A 15,930-nucleotide genomic window follows, 5' to 3' on the forward strand; every position below is an offset into this window, starting at 1 on the left:
GCTGTTTTTATTTCTCTATTTGGTTAGGTCAGGGTGTGATGTGGGGTGGGCATTCTATGTTCTATTTTCTATGTTTTGTATTTCTTTGTTTTGGCTGGGTGTGGTTCTCAATCAGGGACAAGCTGTCTATCATTGTCTCTTATTGGGAACCATACTGAGGCAGCCCTTTTTCCCACCTGTCTTTGTGGGTAGTTAACTTTGTTTGTGGCACTTAGCCCTGTAAGCTTCACGGTTGTGCAGTTTGTTTCTTGTTTTGTTGGAGACATTCCAAATAAAAGGAAAATGTACCCTCACCACGCTGCACCTTGGTCTTCTTCCAGCAACGACCATGACACCTATATCTAGGATATATAAGAAAGCTCACATATTTAACCCCTTATTTTTGTTGGGACAAAACTACCTCCGTACTTCCATTAATTTGTATGGGTTACCTTCAGGGTTACCTCCCGTGACACTTGTGGTAGAGCAAAACTAATACCATCGTGTTCATGAGAGTCATCTTTCCATCGAGTGGTCATATTCATTTGTAGGCCAAACAGTTCGGCCGCTACAGGGGTTTTCGTGAGAAGACCGATATTCAGGATGTCTCACAGTGGGACAAACACTTCTGTAGCTTGCCCGCCTTCCACCGCAGATGCAGAAGGCCTTATGGCGGCTACAGGGTGCACGTGTGTAGATTTACCCGCCTGCATGTTCGTGGGTGGAGTGTTTTTTTTTTGTTGCCGACAGCGGAGTCTTTTTTCATTGCGTTACACCCATAGAGGAAGTCTGCCTTGGAGGGAAGATGGCAGAAGTGGTTGATGAATTAGAATTAAGCAGCGCGCCCAGTAAACTTGGTGAAGACCAATGTTCTGAATCTGTCGTGCGAGGGTAAAAACCAAAACGTCCACTGGGGTCCTGAGGACTGAGTTTGGGAAACCCTGGGCTACACAGTTGTTACAGTACACATTTGATAGACGTCATGTTCCTGTTCAATACTAATGGAAACGCTAATTTTATACAAAGGTTCTTCTGGCCTTGATGACACCAAGAGGTTGGCGCCAAACTTCAGAACAGGGCTACCGCACACAAAGCTATCGTAGACAACCCTGATGCTACGCTCGAGGACAGGAATAAGTACAAAAATGCCTGCTATAACCTCCGCAGTGTAATCAAATGAGCAAAAGGACAATATAGGAATAATATTACACAGGCTCCGATGCATGTGGCAGCGGGCATCTGCCTCTACCAGACGAACATAGCGCATTTTATGCACGCTTTGACAACAACATCGAGCCGGTTGTGAGGGCCGTCACCCACCCAGAGGATTGGGTGATCTCGCTCTCACAACATGCTATTCCAGGGCATGTTCTCAGAGCATGCGCAGAACAGCTGGCAGGCATATTCACGGTCATTTTCAATCTCTGGTGGTGGCTGATGGTTGATGGAGTTGCAAGGGTGTGCCTGGACGGTGCGTTGGGTGTCATTTGCAGATAGAAATGTTTTCAACGTCCACTGAAGTAGCTAGCAAGTTAACTAGATATCTACATTAGTTGCCTTGGTAACCAAAGACATAGACTTGCTAGTTAGCTAAACAAACCATCAGTCCTAGCTTGCTATAATGAACATTTAATACAACACTGCAATAATGTTTCAATTGGACTTTTGCTTTCAAAAGCAGCTCAAACATAGAACATGTAAGAATGAACTATAGCCATTGAATGATATACCATGCATTGTAGGGAAATGATGCACACTCTAGAGTGCCAATCAGAAATGAGTATTCAACAATGCCATTGTCTAAATTAGATAATGAAGTGGGTGGTTCGAGCCCTGAATTTGGATTTGGCTGACAGCCGTGGTATATCAGACCTTTTTTCAGATTGGAGTGCAGTTGTGAGTTGCCTTTTGATTTGTACCCACCTCCTAAGGATGAGGAGTCTCTTCAGCTTTGGCTCAAAACATTGAACTTGAAGAAACCACCAAACCGTGTGTGTGTTCCTGTCACTTTGTGGACAAGAGGCCGACTGAAGAGCATCCTTTCACTGAGAAGTGGTTGGGCTATTTTGCTCCAGTACAGACCAGAAGGTGACGTCTCATCAGGACATCAACAAATACAGGCCATGTAGCTGTTAGCTAGCTGTTAGCTAGCTGCTGCTCGCTATCTATTGTCACAAATGGGGTGTTCTGAATCAGGCATAAATTTGCTAGCTTAGCTAACTATGTTAGTAGTAGGTAGCCACTCCTAAGTCCTAACATATTGTAACTAGCTACATACTGTACTCACTTAGATAGCTAGCTTGGGGGCAGCCCATCTGATACAGTGTGCTCACTAACTAGCCTAGCTAGTTAGTCCCTACATTATTAGCTATCCAACAACTAATGTCTGACAATGTCTCCCCCATGCCATGACTACATTGCTGGCATGCCACTGGTGATGCTCATGAAATGTCTAACTAGCTAAATTATTAAATGTTCAAGTGTTTTTTTTTTACCTAACCATGACCAGTAGGCTGTCTGTGTATTCTTGTTTTGTTAAACTTGTGATCTCTCTTATATTTGCTTGACAGATGAAGACAACTGTGATGATGCAGAGTCTGATCTGAGTGTGCCAATGCAACCGCAGCATAAAGATGCTGATACTCAATGGCCTGAGGGAAGGTGGCGAATCGCATCTCTGCATGTCTGGCAGACATATCAGTGTGGATGACGGATCACCACCTCAAGCTGAACCTCGGCAAGACGGAGCTGCTCTTCCTCCCGGGGAAGGACTGCCCGTTCCATGATCTCGCCATCACAACAACTCCATTGTGTCTGACAATGTCTCCCCCTGTGCCATGACTACATTGCTGGCATGCCACTGGTGATGCTCATGAAATGTCTAACTAGCTAAATTATTAAATGTTCAAGTGTTTTTTTTTACAACTCATCCAGTCTGGTGTTCAACCTTCCCAAGTTTGCTCTCTATGGCTTCTGCATCCGCTACAAGACCATGGTGCTTGCCTACGGAGCTGTGAGGGGAACGGCACCTCAGTACCTCCAGGCTCTGAGGCCCTATTCTTGTTTTGTTAAACTTATGATCTCTCTTATGCTTGCCCCCAATGGTGAACAAATGAAGACAACTGTGATGATGCAGAGTCTGATCTGAGTGTGATTTAGATGCACTACCTGTTCAGCATAAAGATGCTGATAAGAGCTCAATGGAGGTCCCAGCACTGACTGATCACAGCTACGTGTCAAGAGAACCAGTTAACAAGCCCACCTGCCACAAACAAACCCAATGTGGTAGTGCACAGCCATTGACCCATACCATCCTGAAGAATGACACTAGCTCAGTGTTGTATACTGGCCTTCTTAGTGTTTTCCTTGACCGTGTAGAAGAAATTCTACATGGCTAGCTTAAAAATGCATATCACTGATCAAATACTGATAACCTTTATGAAGCTGAAGCTGAATCTTCTCCAGGGTGATCTTGCTGAAGGCTTTGCTGTGTCCCAGGGAGTAGTGAGCAGAATATTTTCTTACTGGATTGACACAATGGAGGAGCACATGAGAATCTATATTCCATGACTGCCAAGGGAGACAATCCAGAACACAATGCCTCAGTGCTTCAAAGAGAAGTTCCACAACACTACATGCATCATCGACTGCTCTGAAACCACTCTTCAGAAAGCACACAATATCGATATCCAGAGGGGAGTCAATCAGCCACTATTATTCCAGCAATACTATCAAGTATTTGGTTGTCATTGCTCCATGTGGACTCATTATGTTCATTTCTCCTGCATATGGAGGCAGATGCAGTGACAAGTTCATCACCCAAAACTCTGGCTTCCTGGAATACCTTAGGCCTGGCAATGAAGTAATGACAGACAGGGGCTTCACCATCTGAGAACTGCTGTATGAGAGGAAGGTAAACCTTGCCATACCAGCCTTCACTCAGAAAGGAAGCCGGCTGTCTGATGAGGATGTCACAAGCACGAGAAGAATAGCTAATGTGAAAATACATGTTGAGAGAGTTATCAAACTACACAAGGTGTTCAAAAATCCTCTCCCAGACTGTTCCCATCAACCTGACACACAAAATGGACAACGTCCTTAGAATCTGTGCAGCACTTGTTGACATGCAGGTTGAAATCATTCATGAGAATGCCGAGTGAGCAGTGAGAATGTTCATACATCCTAAATGTGACTTTATACACTATAATGTATGTGTGTGTATGAATGTGTATATATATATATGAATGTGTATATATACTTGATATATACTTGATATATATATATATATATAGTTTCCTGTTTATTCTGAATCATTTTAATGTTTCTACATTTGAAATATACTGTAACTTTGCCTGTTCCTTATAATTACAGGAATCCACTAGGTGCCACTATCATGCCTTCTTAAATCTATTTTAAATACATTTTCTTCAAAATCAAAATATCTAACAGACCAAGAGGGAAGACAACTGTTTATCAAGTGCCACACAGTTTTATTCATTTGTGCTCTTGAAAACCAAATCCAGAATCAAACCGAAAACACATTTGAAACCTTTAGACATGCCTCCTCGTCCTTCATTTCAAAATGTTAAGAATCAAAGAAAATGTCAACAATTGGAATTTCATCGTGTTTTTCTTCACGCCATAACTTGCCACGAGCAAGAGGAGTTACGGTATGCTTAGATAAATTCATAGTGCCATATGAGAAGAAAGAGATATACAAGGTACAATAAAAAAATATTCATAAATCATAAGGAGTTATCCTTAGGCCTTAAATAAACATGTACTGTATGAAAAGAGCTGTACGAGGCAAGACATAAAAAACACCATGAAGAATTATGCAAATATAATCAGGTAAATGTGCATATATGAAGAGAACTGTACAATACAACAACAAAAACCACGGAGTTATACTTAGATACGGTAGAGCTAACAGAGTGAGCTTTAGAACACAAAATAACACAAAATAAGAACTATTTAAAAACAAAGTATTAGGCCCCGAGCCTAGATACCACACAAAATAACATATTTGGAGCACAGACTTAGTATATCTGTGAAATAAAATGTCTTCAGTTTAGGGATAACATCAGCACAGAACTTCACATCAAAAGGCACATCAATAACAACCTGCTCGGATGGAGCCCAGACAGCAGTTTGTGTCTCTCCAGTCCTGTGCAGAACATGCCCATTTGCGGCCGGCATGTAGTACCCACGGGCGCCATTCGGTTGCAGCTGAGGAACCCCATCCACCAGCTTCACATCGTGAGTTTGCTAGAGAACAGTTCAGTCAGAGATTCACACTTCTTACTCAGAACAGGACATTTGATTTCTAGAAGTTCTTGAGAGTTTAACACTATCTGGGCTTGCAGAAAGCCATGGCTCCTTGACACCCACTACTGTGCCTCTACTCTCTAGACTAATTTGTAGGCCACCTGCTTGTTCTACTTGCCATATGTGCTTGCTGCGTTCCCATGGAACCTGGGGAAGAGATGCTGCCGCACAAAGTTGTCTGGATTTGTTGAGGTGTGCACAGGAACCTTCTTTGCTGAGCTAGCAGTTATCCAAAGTTTACGTACTTCATACCACGCATAGGAGACACTCTGTGCTTTAGTGACCTCCTCCAAGCTGGCACATTTCCACTCCTCCAGCTTAACATAAACATCCTAAAATGACAAGCATTTCTGACACTGCATGTTGATGCCGTGTTCAGTGCCTTAGACCGCTGTGCCACTCGGGAGCCCTAAAACGGACTACCATTCAAATTGGAGTTAATGACAATGCTATACATAAAAGACTATAAATCACAACTTGATAGCAACCACTAAGACGAACTGTCAATAGACAAACCGAGAACACGGGTATAAATACACAGGGGATAATAGGGCAGATGGGCGACACCTGGAGGGGGGTGGAGACAATCACAAAGACAGGTGAAACAGATCAGGGTGTGACTGTACCCCCCTCTATGGGCGCCACTTGGCGTCTCACCTGGACGCATACCTGGTTGACCGGGGTGTTGGTGGTGGAAGTCGGCGATGAGGGCTGGATCCAGGATTTCTCTAGCGGGGACCCAGCAGCTCTCCCCCGGGCCATAACCCTCCCAGTCAACCAGGAGGGGTGGGCTTGGAAACAGAAGACAAAGGGCTGTAACACACAGGCTTAATCCTAGACACATCGAAAGTATGGTGAATACAGAGGGTACGGGGTAAAAAAAGACAAACAGCAGTGGGGCTAATGACTCTAGAGATGGGAAACGGACCGATGAAATGGGGGGAAAATTTACGGGACTCCAGCTAGAAGGGCAGGTCGCGAGTGGAGAGCCATACCCTCTGCCCGAGCCAATAGCGTGGAGCAGGGGTCCGATGGCAATCTGCTTGTCATCTATACCTGGTAGTGGTCTTCAGCAGAGTGGCCTGGGCTCTCTTCCAGGTATGGCAACAGTGGGGGATGAACATCTGGGCAGAGGGATTGCTGACTTCTTCCTCTTGCTCTGGGAAGAGCGGAGGCTGGTATCCCAAGGAACACTCGAAGTGCAAAAGACCCGTGGCAGAGCAAGGGAGGGTGTTGCGAGCATACTCAACCCATACCAGTTGTTGACTCCAGGTGGGAGGGTTGGCGAAGTATAGGCAGCATCTCTCGTCTCCAAGTCCTGGTTGGCTCGCTCTGACTGGCCATTGGACTGGGGGTGGAATCCAGAGGACAGGCTGGCCGACGACCCAATGAGCGTGCAGAATGCCTTCCAGAACCGGGACGAGAACTGCGGACCCCGGTCGGAGACCATGTCCACCGGGAATCTGTGGATCCAGCAGATGTGCTGCACCATAAGCTGGGCCGTCTCCTTGGCCGAGGGTAGTTTGGGGAGAGAAATGAAGTGGGTGGCTTTGGAAAACCGGTCGACCACAGTCAGGATGGCCATATTTCCATCAGACAGGGGGAGACCCGTGACGAAATCCAGAGATATATGGGACCACAGACGATGAGGGACAGGCAGTGGTTGGAGAAGACCAGCTGGAGCTTGCCGAGGAGTATTGTTCTGTGTGCAGACCGTGCAGGCGCCAACAAACGCGGCAAGATCCGGAACCATAGTAGGCCACCAAGAGCGTTGTCGCACGAAAGCCAGGGTCCGACGAGAACCCGGGTGTCAAGCAAGCCTGGGGGAATGGGCCCACTCCAGGACCGCGAAGCGGAAAGTGTCAGGCACAAACATCCGGTTATCTGGGCCCCCCAAGGGTTTGGCTGGGACCGCTGCGCCTCCCGGACCTGTTTCCCTATAACCCAACTGAGTGCCGTCGCCAGACACGAGGTAGATAGGATGGTCTCGGGCTCCGGCGTGGTAACCGTGTGGTTAGAGTGCCGTCGCCAGACACAAGGTAGATAGGATGGTCTCGGGCTCCGGCGTGGTAACCGTGTGGTTATAGTGGTGAGACAGGGCCTCCGGCTTGACATTCTTGGACCCCAGCCGGTAAGGGAGGGAAAAGTTGAACCGGGTAAACAACAGGGCCCATCTCGCTTGCCTGGAGTTGAGGCGCTTGGTGGTTTGGAGATACTCCAGGTTTTTGTGGTCGGTCCACACAATGAACGGATGTTCCGCCCCTTCTATCCAGTGCCTCCATTGCTCCAACGCCATCTTCACCGTGTGATGCTCCCGATTCCCCACATCGTAGTTCCTCTCCGTGGCTTTGGGGCGGTGGGAGAAGAAGGCGCAGGGGTGCAGCTTAAGGTCCAGGGTACAACGTTGGGATAGGACAGCCCCCACTCCGACATCCTTAGCATCGGCCTCCACCACAAACTGATGGGAAGGGTCAGGATGAACCAGGATAGGAGCAGTGGTGAAGCTGTGTTTAAGGTCCCGGAACGTACGGTCAGTGGCAGATGACCACGCGAACGGAATCTTGGTAGAGGTGAGTGCAGACAGGGGGAAGGCCAGGGTGCTGTAACCCCAGATAAAGTGGCGATACAAGTTGGCGAAACCCCAGGAAGCATTGCAGCTGCACCCTGGACATAGGGCCAATCCACCACCGCTCTCACCTTTTTGGGATCCATCTGGACACTCCCAGCAGAGATGATGTAGCCCAGAAAAGGAATGGTGGAGCAATGGAACTCGCACTTTACCGCCTTAACAAACAACTGGTTCTCCAGAAGGTGCTGGAGAACCTTTCGGACATGGAGCATGTGTTCTTGGGGGGAGTGGGAGAAGATGAGGATGTCATCAATGTAGACAAAGACGATCCGGTTAAGCATGTCACAGAGAACAACATTCTCCAGAGCTTGGAACATTGCAGGGGCGTTGGTGAGGCCAAAAGGCCAGATCTGGTATTCGTAGTGGCCCTAGCCGTGTTGAAGGCAGTCTTCCACTCGTTCCCCTCTCGTATCCGCACGAGGTGGTAGGCGTTTTGTAGATCCAGCATGGAGAAAACAGTGGCCCCCTGGATCGGCTTGAAGGCCGGGGAAATGAGTGGTAGCGGATAATGATTCTTCACAGTAATGTCATTGAGTCCCCGGTAGTCAATGCATGGGCGCAGGGTCTTGTCCTTTTTCTCCACGAAGAAGAAACATTTCCCAGCGGGAAAGGAAGAGTGACGGATATATCCTGTAGCTTGGGAGTTCCCAATGTAGGTCTCCATAGCCTTGGTCTCTTGTCCCGACAGAGAGTACAGACGTCAAAGGGACGGCTTGTTGCTAGGGAGAAGGTCAATCTCGCAGTCATAGAGGCGGTGCGGCGGAAGGGAAGTGGCCCGGGACTTGCTGAACACCTCCCGGAGGTCCTGGTACTCCGCGGGAATGGCTGAGAGGTCCGGAGCAACTTCCGAGGAAGATGTCCAGGGGCAGATTGCGCCGACTTCAGACAATGGGCGTGGCAGAACAGACTCCAGCCCATGATAGCACCCGTAGACCAGTTAATTGTATTTATTTATTTTTATTTATCCATTATTTTACCAGGTAAGTTGACTGAGAACACATTTTCATTTATTGCAACAACCTGGGGAATAGTTACAGGTAAGAGGAGGGGGATGAATGAGCCAATTGTAAACTGGGGATTATTAGGTGACTGTGATGTTTTGAGGGCCGGATTGGGAATTTAGCCAGGACACCGGGGTTAACACCACTGTTAACACAAGTGCCATGGGATCTTTAATGACCTCAGAGAGTCAGGACACCCGTTTAACGTCCCATCCAAAAGACAGCACCCTACACAGGGAAGTGTCCCCAATCACTGCCCTGGGTCATTGGGATATTTTTTATTTTTATTTATTTTATTTATAGACCAGAGGAATGAGAGGATTGTGTCGCTGGAGCCAGGAGAATGGTCTCACTGTGATTTCCTGATACACATAGTTTGATGGGATTGGTGTTATGGGTGATCTGATCAATAGAGCACCCGTCCAGCGCTCTAAGTCCCTGGACGTGCGAGCGGAATCAAATTTCCTCTCCATCCGTCGTTCCCACAATCGCCCATCGATGCAGATGGTCAAAGCGATGAGGGAGTCAAGATCTGTGGGGAGCAGCAAGCTCGTCCTTAACCTCCTCCGAGACGCTGTGCAGGAACATGTCGAACAGTGCTTCCTGGTTCCACGCAGTCTCCGTAGCCAACATGCGGAAATCCAAAGCATAGTCGGCCACTCTGAGGGCATCCTGCCAGAGCTGGATTAGCTTCCAGGCAGCTTCTCTCCCGGAGAATGGGGCATCAAAAACCTTCCTCACCTCCCCCATGAACCCCTCCAAACTCATGCACATGGCCGGCTGCTGTTCTCATACGGCGGTGGCCCAGGTGAGAGCTTTCCCAGACATCAACGTGATGAGGTTGGCTATCTTGGAGTGATCTGAGGAGGGCTGAAAATACGCCCGACAGGTGCTCTCCATTAAAGCATTCCGGGGGAGGTAAACAAGGCTCCCAGGAACGTGGAGTGGCCGGTTTGGCACTGCTAACCGCCAAGTTTTAGGGGTGTTACATGTTGGCAGGCAGGCTCAGGGTCAGTGGCAGGCAGAGTGGTCAGGCAGGCGGGCTCAGAGTCAGTACAGGCAAGGGTCAAAACCAGGAGGGCGAGAAAAAGAGAGACTGGGAAAGCAGGAGCTAAGACACAAAAACACTGGTTGACTTGACAAATAAGACGAACTGGCAACAGACAAACAGAGAACACAGGTATAAATACACAGGGGATAATGGGGAAGATGGGCGACACCTGGAGGGGTTGGAGACAATCACAAAGACAGGTGAAACAGATCAGGGTGTGACATAATGCAAACATTCAATACAATACTTACACAATATATTTGGTTCTCCAATCAACAGCCAGTTTAAGATTAGCCGACTTGTTATTGTCATTGACCTTCATAAATACAGTAAATACTCGACCCATTCATCCAGAAGTAGTTTGGTCAAATTTTAATTTCAGTCCTATAAAGTGCTGATAATAAACCTTTTTTAATAAATCAATGATATAAATAGACACATAATGAATTCTTAAAATGCTAAGTCCTATTCCAAATGCATATTGTATGGGTATAACCTATCAGCGCCACAGCCAGCATTTCACTACATCTGCTAAACACGTGTATGTGACCAATAAAATTTGATTCGATTTGCTGTTGGAAACTACAGTGTCTGACATGGAAGTCAGTAAGTGAATGTCCCCTATATTATTGAAGACACTGCACTTCAGTGTCCGGGTGTCCTTTCAACCAGTCAGTGGATGTCTGACAAATCACTTCCTGTGACCTCTTGGGCTCCTGCTGATGTCAGAGGGTTATTATCTTAAATCCTTCAAGAGTGGGTCATTGGCCCCCTAGTCCAATATGCCTGACACTATGGGCTTGTTTGAGTGGTAGGGAGCGAAAGCAACCCACTGTAGACTAAAGTTGTGGAGTGAAGTCGGGCGAGGTGTATCTGCGACAGCCAAAAGTCGGACACTGTAGTTTCCAACAGCAAAGCTAAGATCAACATGGCAGTGTCAACAAACATGTAGCTGCTATTGTTTATAAAAGTTTGTCTGTATAAATATCAAAATACACTTTTCTGTACCCCCATATCACACACTCACAAACTGGAAACATAACTTGTGTACAATTCATTGGTTCTTGAGAGATCTGAAATATCACTTTTCATTTGTATCCCCTGTAACTTTAGAATCGTTCAAAGTTGATTCCTGTTTCAGTCATGTATTTGACAACATGCGCGTGGGTCATTTAAAAAAAAGAATGATTGTTTGACCAATAGTGCCTCGCACAATGCAGGCAATGGCTGCATGGTGCAGTTGGTGAGAAGCAACTGCAGCGACTTGAAGACGACTTCATCAAGAACTGCATGACATTTGATCACGTAATTTTTGTGAAGTTCATGCTGTCGACATGTCAAGTCGGACCATTTTTATAACCATCATGCAACACACTTTGAAAGACGGTGACCAATGATGGTCAACGACTTGACGAAGGTGATCCGCTCCAACGTGCCCTATGTCTTGTCCACTCCCTCCACATCGTCGTTCTGGAGCTCGATAAGTGGGCTTGGCAGAGGGAGTTTGCCCCCAACTGGGAGAGACTTTTCCTGGGGGAATGTGGGGGCCTCTGGAGGCCTCTGGGCCTTACTCAGTGTCAGCTTTCTCCAGAGGAAGCGCAGCACTGATGGCCTGAGGATGATGAAGACCCAAGGGTTGATGATGGAGTTGAAGGACAGCAGGCGAAGCACAGCGAGATCGGTGGCATGGCTCTCCTTTGACCTGCCTGTAAAGTTAACATACACACGGAGCTATATGGGGGAAAAGAGAAGAGGCATCACAGTCAGTTATTCAGAATTTCAAAATCAACAAAACCATGTAATGGTCATCAATTAAGACAGACCAAATGTTTCATTATTATTTATTACAATCCAGGTAGTCTTGGTAGTAGTAAGTAGGCTTAGGCTATAACAGGTGCAAGAAAACTACAGTAAGTAGGACGCAGCGGTCTAAGGCACTGCATCTCAGTGCTTGAGGCATCACTACAGACACCCTGGTTCGAATCCAGGCTGTATCACAACCGGCTGTGATTGGGAGTCCCAAAGGGCAGCGCACAATTGGCCCAGTGTCGTCCGGGTTTGGCTGCTGTAGGCCATCATTGTAAATAAGAATTTGTTCTTAACTGACTTGCCTAGTTAAATAAAGGTTAAATAAAAGATCAATTAAAAGGGCCTGGCAGTGGGGGTCTTACCATTAGGCAGAAAAGTAAATACCTTCAGGCCTCACATCACAAAGGCACCTCATGAGCTGGGCATAATTTTAAAACCAGCTGGAAGCTTCAAAAGTTAAGATTGAAATGGGAAGGGGGGTTTGCCTGGCCACCGTGCCCAGCGGTGGCGGTCGATGCCATATAAGATAAGGTTTTAAAAGATGTTTTATTTTCATGAGCATGACCTTATTTCTATTACAGCATATTGGATGACTGTCATTCATATTCCAGTCACTCAGTTCAATGTATCAGCAAGAGGTTTAGGCTACGATATGATACTCAAATTTGACCTATACCCTAGCCAATGAATGAATGTCTACAACTTAGTGCACACAGGTTGATAGAAAACAATTGAGGTGACAGACAGTGACACATGGACAAACAATGAAACATTCAATACCACCTTGCACACTCTTGCCTGCATCTATCTGATATAGGGTGTAATCATTAGTCCAACAGTTGCAAACGAGAGTTTCCCTTCGCTTGTGGACTTCAATGCACAACACATCAGCTGTATATGACCATGCGAAAAAAACCTTTCCAAACAAAACCATATCATAACCGCTACACACAGCCTACATTGTTGTCACCATATTAACTAAAGTAATGTCATAGTCAACATAGCTAATAGAACTAATGCTTTAGTAAACCCGCTACAATCATGCAGTAACCTTGCAGTGTCAATAAGCAGTTTAGCACTTACACCGGCGGGCCCAGATGGCAATAAATTAGTAAAACCAAAAGCTTACCTTGACTTGGAAGAGTTCCAGTGTTGTGTTGGACAGTCATAGCCAGCTAGCTAACATAGCATCCCTCTGTTTGAGTAGGCTAAACTAGTGAATCAAAGTATTTTGGAATAAATTCATTTGTACAAAACTGGTTAACTATTGTCTTTCTCTCTTTTTGAGTCAACTACTCACCACATTCTATGCACTGCTTGCTAGCTGTAGCTGATGCTTTCAGTACTAGATTCATTCTCTGATCCTTTCACTGGGTGTACAACATGTCAGTTCATGCTACAAGAGCTCTGATAGGTTGGAGGACGTCCTCCGGAAGTTATAAGTTATACTCCTAAGTTATAATTACTGTGTAAGGCTATGGAAAGGGGTGCTGATATCCATGAGCCTCCTAGGTTTCATAATTCATAATAGATCAATATACATACATGGTCCTTCTGTAGCTCAGTTGGTAGAGCATGGCGCTTGTAACGCCAGGGTAGTGGGTTCGATCCCCGGGACCACCCATACGTAGAATGTATGCACACATGACTGTAAGTCGCTTTGGATAAAAGCGTCTGCTAAATGGCATATATATATACTTCATATCAATATTAAAATCCAAGTTTTTCTCATAATAGTAGAAACAAATGTTATTAATTACCCGAGGACTGGTTCATAATAATGTACTATTTCACCCTGGCCGAGCTCCCATGCATTGTTTCATGTGATGTGATTGCAAATGTGACTTTCATTTAAATTAAGCTGCAGCAATGAGGTGCATTCAGATTGGGGCCTGAGACTGGTCTGCCTGGGGCCTCCAAATCAATGTCTACCTCTGAGCCCTGGTAATATGTAATCAATAAATAATCATAATTTGTCAATGGTATTGCTCCATGTAGGCTATGCCATTTGTTCTGTGCAAGTTACATTTGAAATGATGGCTTATTTCTAGATGTAGCAGAAGCAGAAGTGGTGATGTGGAAGACCACAAGAAAAACCTCCACTGCACATGTGACTGTCTCAATATTTTCCACATTTAGACCAGCTTTATCGAAACGAATGATCTTACTTACCACTAAAGGAAACGAACAGATGACGAAAGCCACTGTTATGAAAACCAGTAGCAGAAGATGCTCCACTTCCTCAGTCATGGCGAATGATTTTTGGTAGAACCGTATCCGTCGCGTAACTCCCCCACGGTGCGCTTTGCACATCCGATACATTATAATCAAATGGTAGACGACAGATAAGTTACTAACTAGTGTCGTCGAAATCATGATAAGAGCCAATGACGCATACACACCGACGTAGACTTTGTGTTGGGTCACGTTTGGGTTCATGTCAAAGAAGCACCAAGTCCCCGGGCAATATTGGACGTAGTCTCCAAAGCCCACAAAAGGTGCTAGGCAGAAGAAGATGCAGACCAGATAGATGAGTGGAATGGTGATATATCCGCAGCGCTTTGTCAAGTGCCGCTCGTAAAAATACGGCTGTCCAAAGGAGAGGTAGCGCTCCAAAGCCATGGAGCACAGAATGGCCAAAATGGCGAGGCTGAAAAAAGTCATGCTGAAACCAAAGTAGGCGCATACTGCTCTGTTTTTACTCATATCTACCAAGGTCCTGTTTTGTGTATAAGAGGCTAGTACAAGAGGACTGATGGATAAGGAACCTAGTAGATCTGTAGTCACCAGTGCAGTCACCAGCACCTGGAACAAGGATGGAATTTGCCGCCGGCGCCGTATCTCCAAAAGGACCAAGGCGATTAAATTGCCTAGTACCTCCGCAGAGAAGATTGCCGCGGAGATATAGGGATTCCCCGACGAGACAGTGACTCTGTCATGGCAGGTTATACTATCATTGTATTCCATAACAACTGGTCGTAGCCTACTCCCCTAATCTTGAACTGATAAATATCCCTTTTGCTCACATCAGTGCAAACAAAAGAGGAATTAAGTCAGCATCCAATTCTTTCACTGCCATATGAAATGAGGCTCATGCTGGCTCCTCTGGTGTCAACAAAAACGGATGTTAATCTTTCCGGCACAACCTAGTCACCCACCCACTTACACACAACCATGCGTGTTATGGTGCTGAGAGTGCAGTACTGTCACACACTGTCAGCCCACTCAGGATGGAGAGGGCGCCCCCGTGCATTTAATTTGTTTTCGCTTTTTGTTCATTTGTTTTTTTTTTATATATATATTTTTTGTAGGCCTATGCAGCCTCCGTTTGTATAGGCCTACAAGTCAATAGAGGTGGCTGGTGGCAGGGTAGTAATGGCTGGAAACGAATTTCTGGGCGTGTATATCAAACACATCCAACAAATGGTTCTAAATGTGTTAGATACCATTCCATTCTAGCCATTACTATGAGCAGCCCTCCCCAAACCAGCCTCCTGATCTTTCCGGGATGTTTTTTTTCATGAAGAAGATGCTGAATATAGATAAAGTATAAAGATAATGTAGAAGACAAGGCATGCACACATGACTGTAAGTCACTTTGAAAAAAGTATCTACTAAATGGCAAATGTTGTTATTAATATATTATAGATAACGCAATCTGACAGAGGTTTCACATGTATGGAAGGAATCACAGTTATCCCATCTCCCTGTTCCTAAGGTAAGGTAAGAAGGTAAGAATATATCAGTTCTATATCTATGCTGTCAATGGTCAACCAATAGCTCTGGGGCTGTATGTATCAAGCATCGAAGTGCTGATCTAGGATCAGTTCCTGCCCCGTGTCCATGTAATCTTATTCATTTTCATCTAAAAATCTAAATTGATCCTAAATCAGTACTTCTACTCTGAAACCATTTATGAATACTGGTCCAAATAGTAAAACATATATCAGAGGCCTGTATTTCAGATTACATTTCTGGTATGTGACTTGTCCTCAGAGCAGAATTCAGCTCAGCTGTTGACTGCTATGGACTTTCTCCACTAGATGGCGATCTTATCGTGGATATTGTCAACTACAAAATGCCTATGGCTATTCAGCTTTAGCTTACTCAAGACAGTAAAGACTAATGGAGAC

General features: G+C 45.7%; 1 protein-coding gene across 1 annotated transcript; it reads right to left on the reverse strand.

The window, feature by feature from the left end:
- Positions 1–10,337: 10,337 nt before the first annotated feature.
- On the reverse strand, positions 10,338–15,009 carry LOC118398490 (prostaglandin E2 receptor EP2 subtype-like). The gene is made up of 2 exons (XM_035793872.2): positions 13,970–15,009; positions 10,338–11,719 (listed from the first exon to the last, which is right to left on the reverse strand). The coding sequence occupies exons 1-2, from the start codon at positions 14,762–14,764 to the stop codon at positions 11,426–11,428; spliced, it is 1,089 nt and encodes a 362-aa protein (XP_035649765.1). The 5' UTR covers positions 14,765–15,009; the 3' UTR covers positions 10,338–11,425.
- Between the last annotated feature and the right edge of the window lie 921 nt (positions 15,010–15,930).

Source organism: Oncorhynchus keta, chromosome 19 (genome assembly GCF_023373465.1).
Source record: "Oncorhynchus keta strain PuntledgeMale-10-30-2019 chromosome 19, Oket_V2, whole genome shotgun sequence".
Taxonomy (NCBI): domain Eukaryota; kingdom Metazoa; phylum Chordata; class Actinopteri; order Salmoniformes; family Salmonidae; genus Oncorhynchus; species Oncorhynchus keta.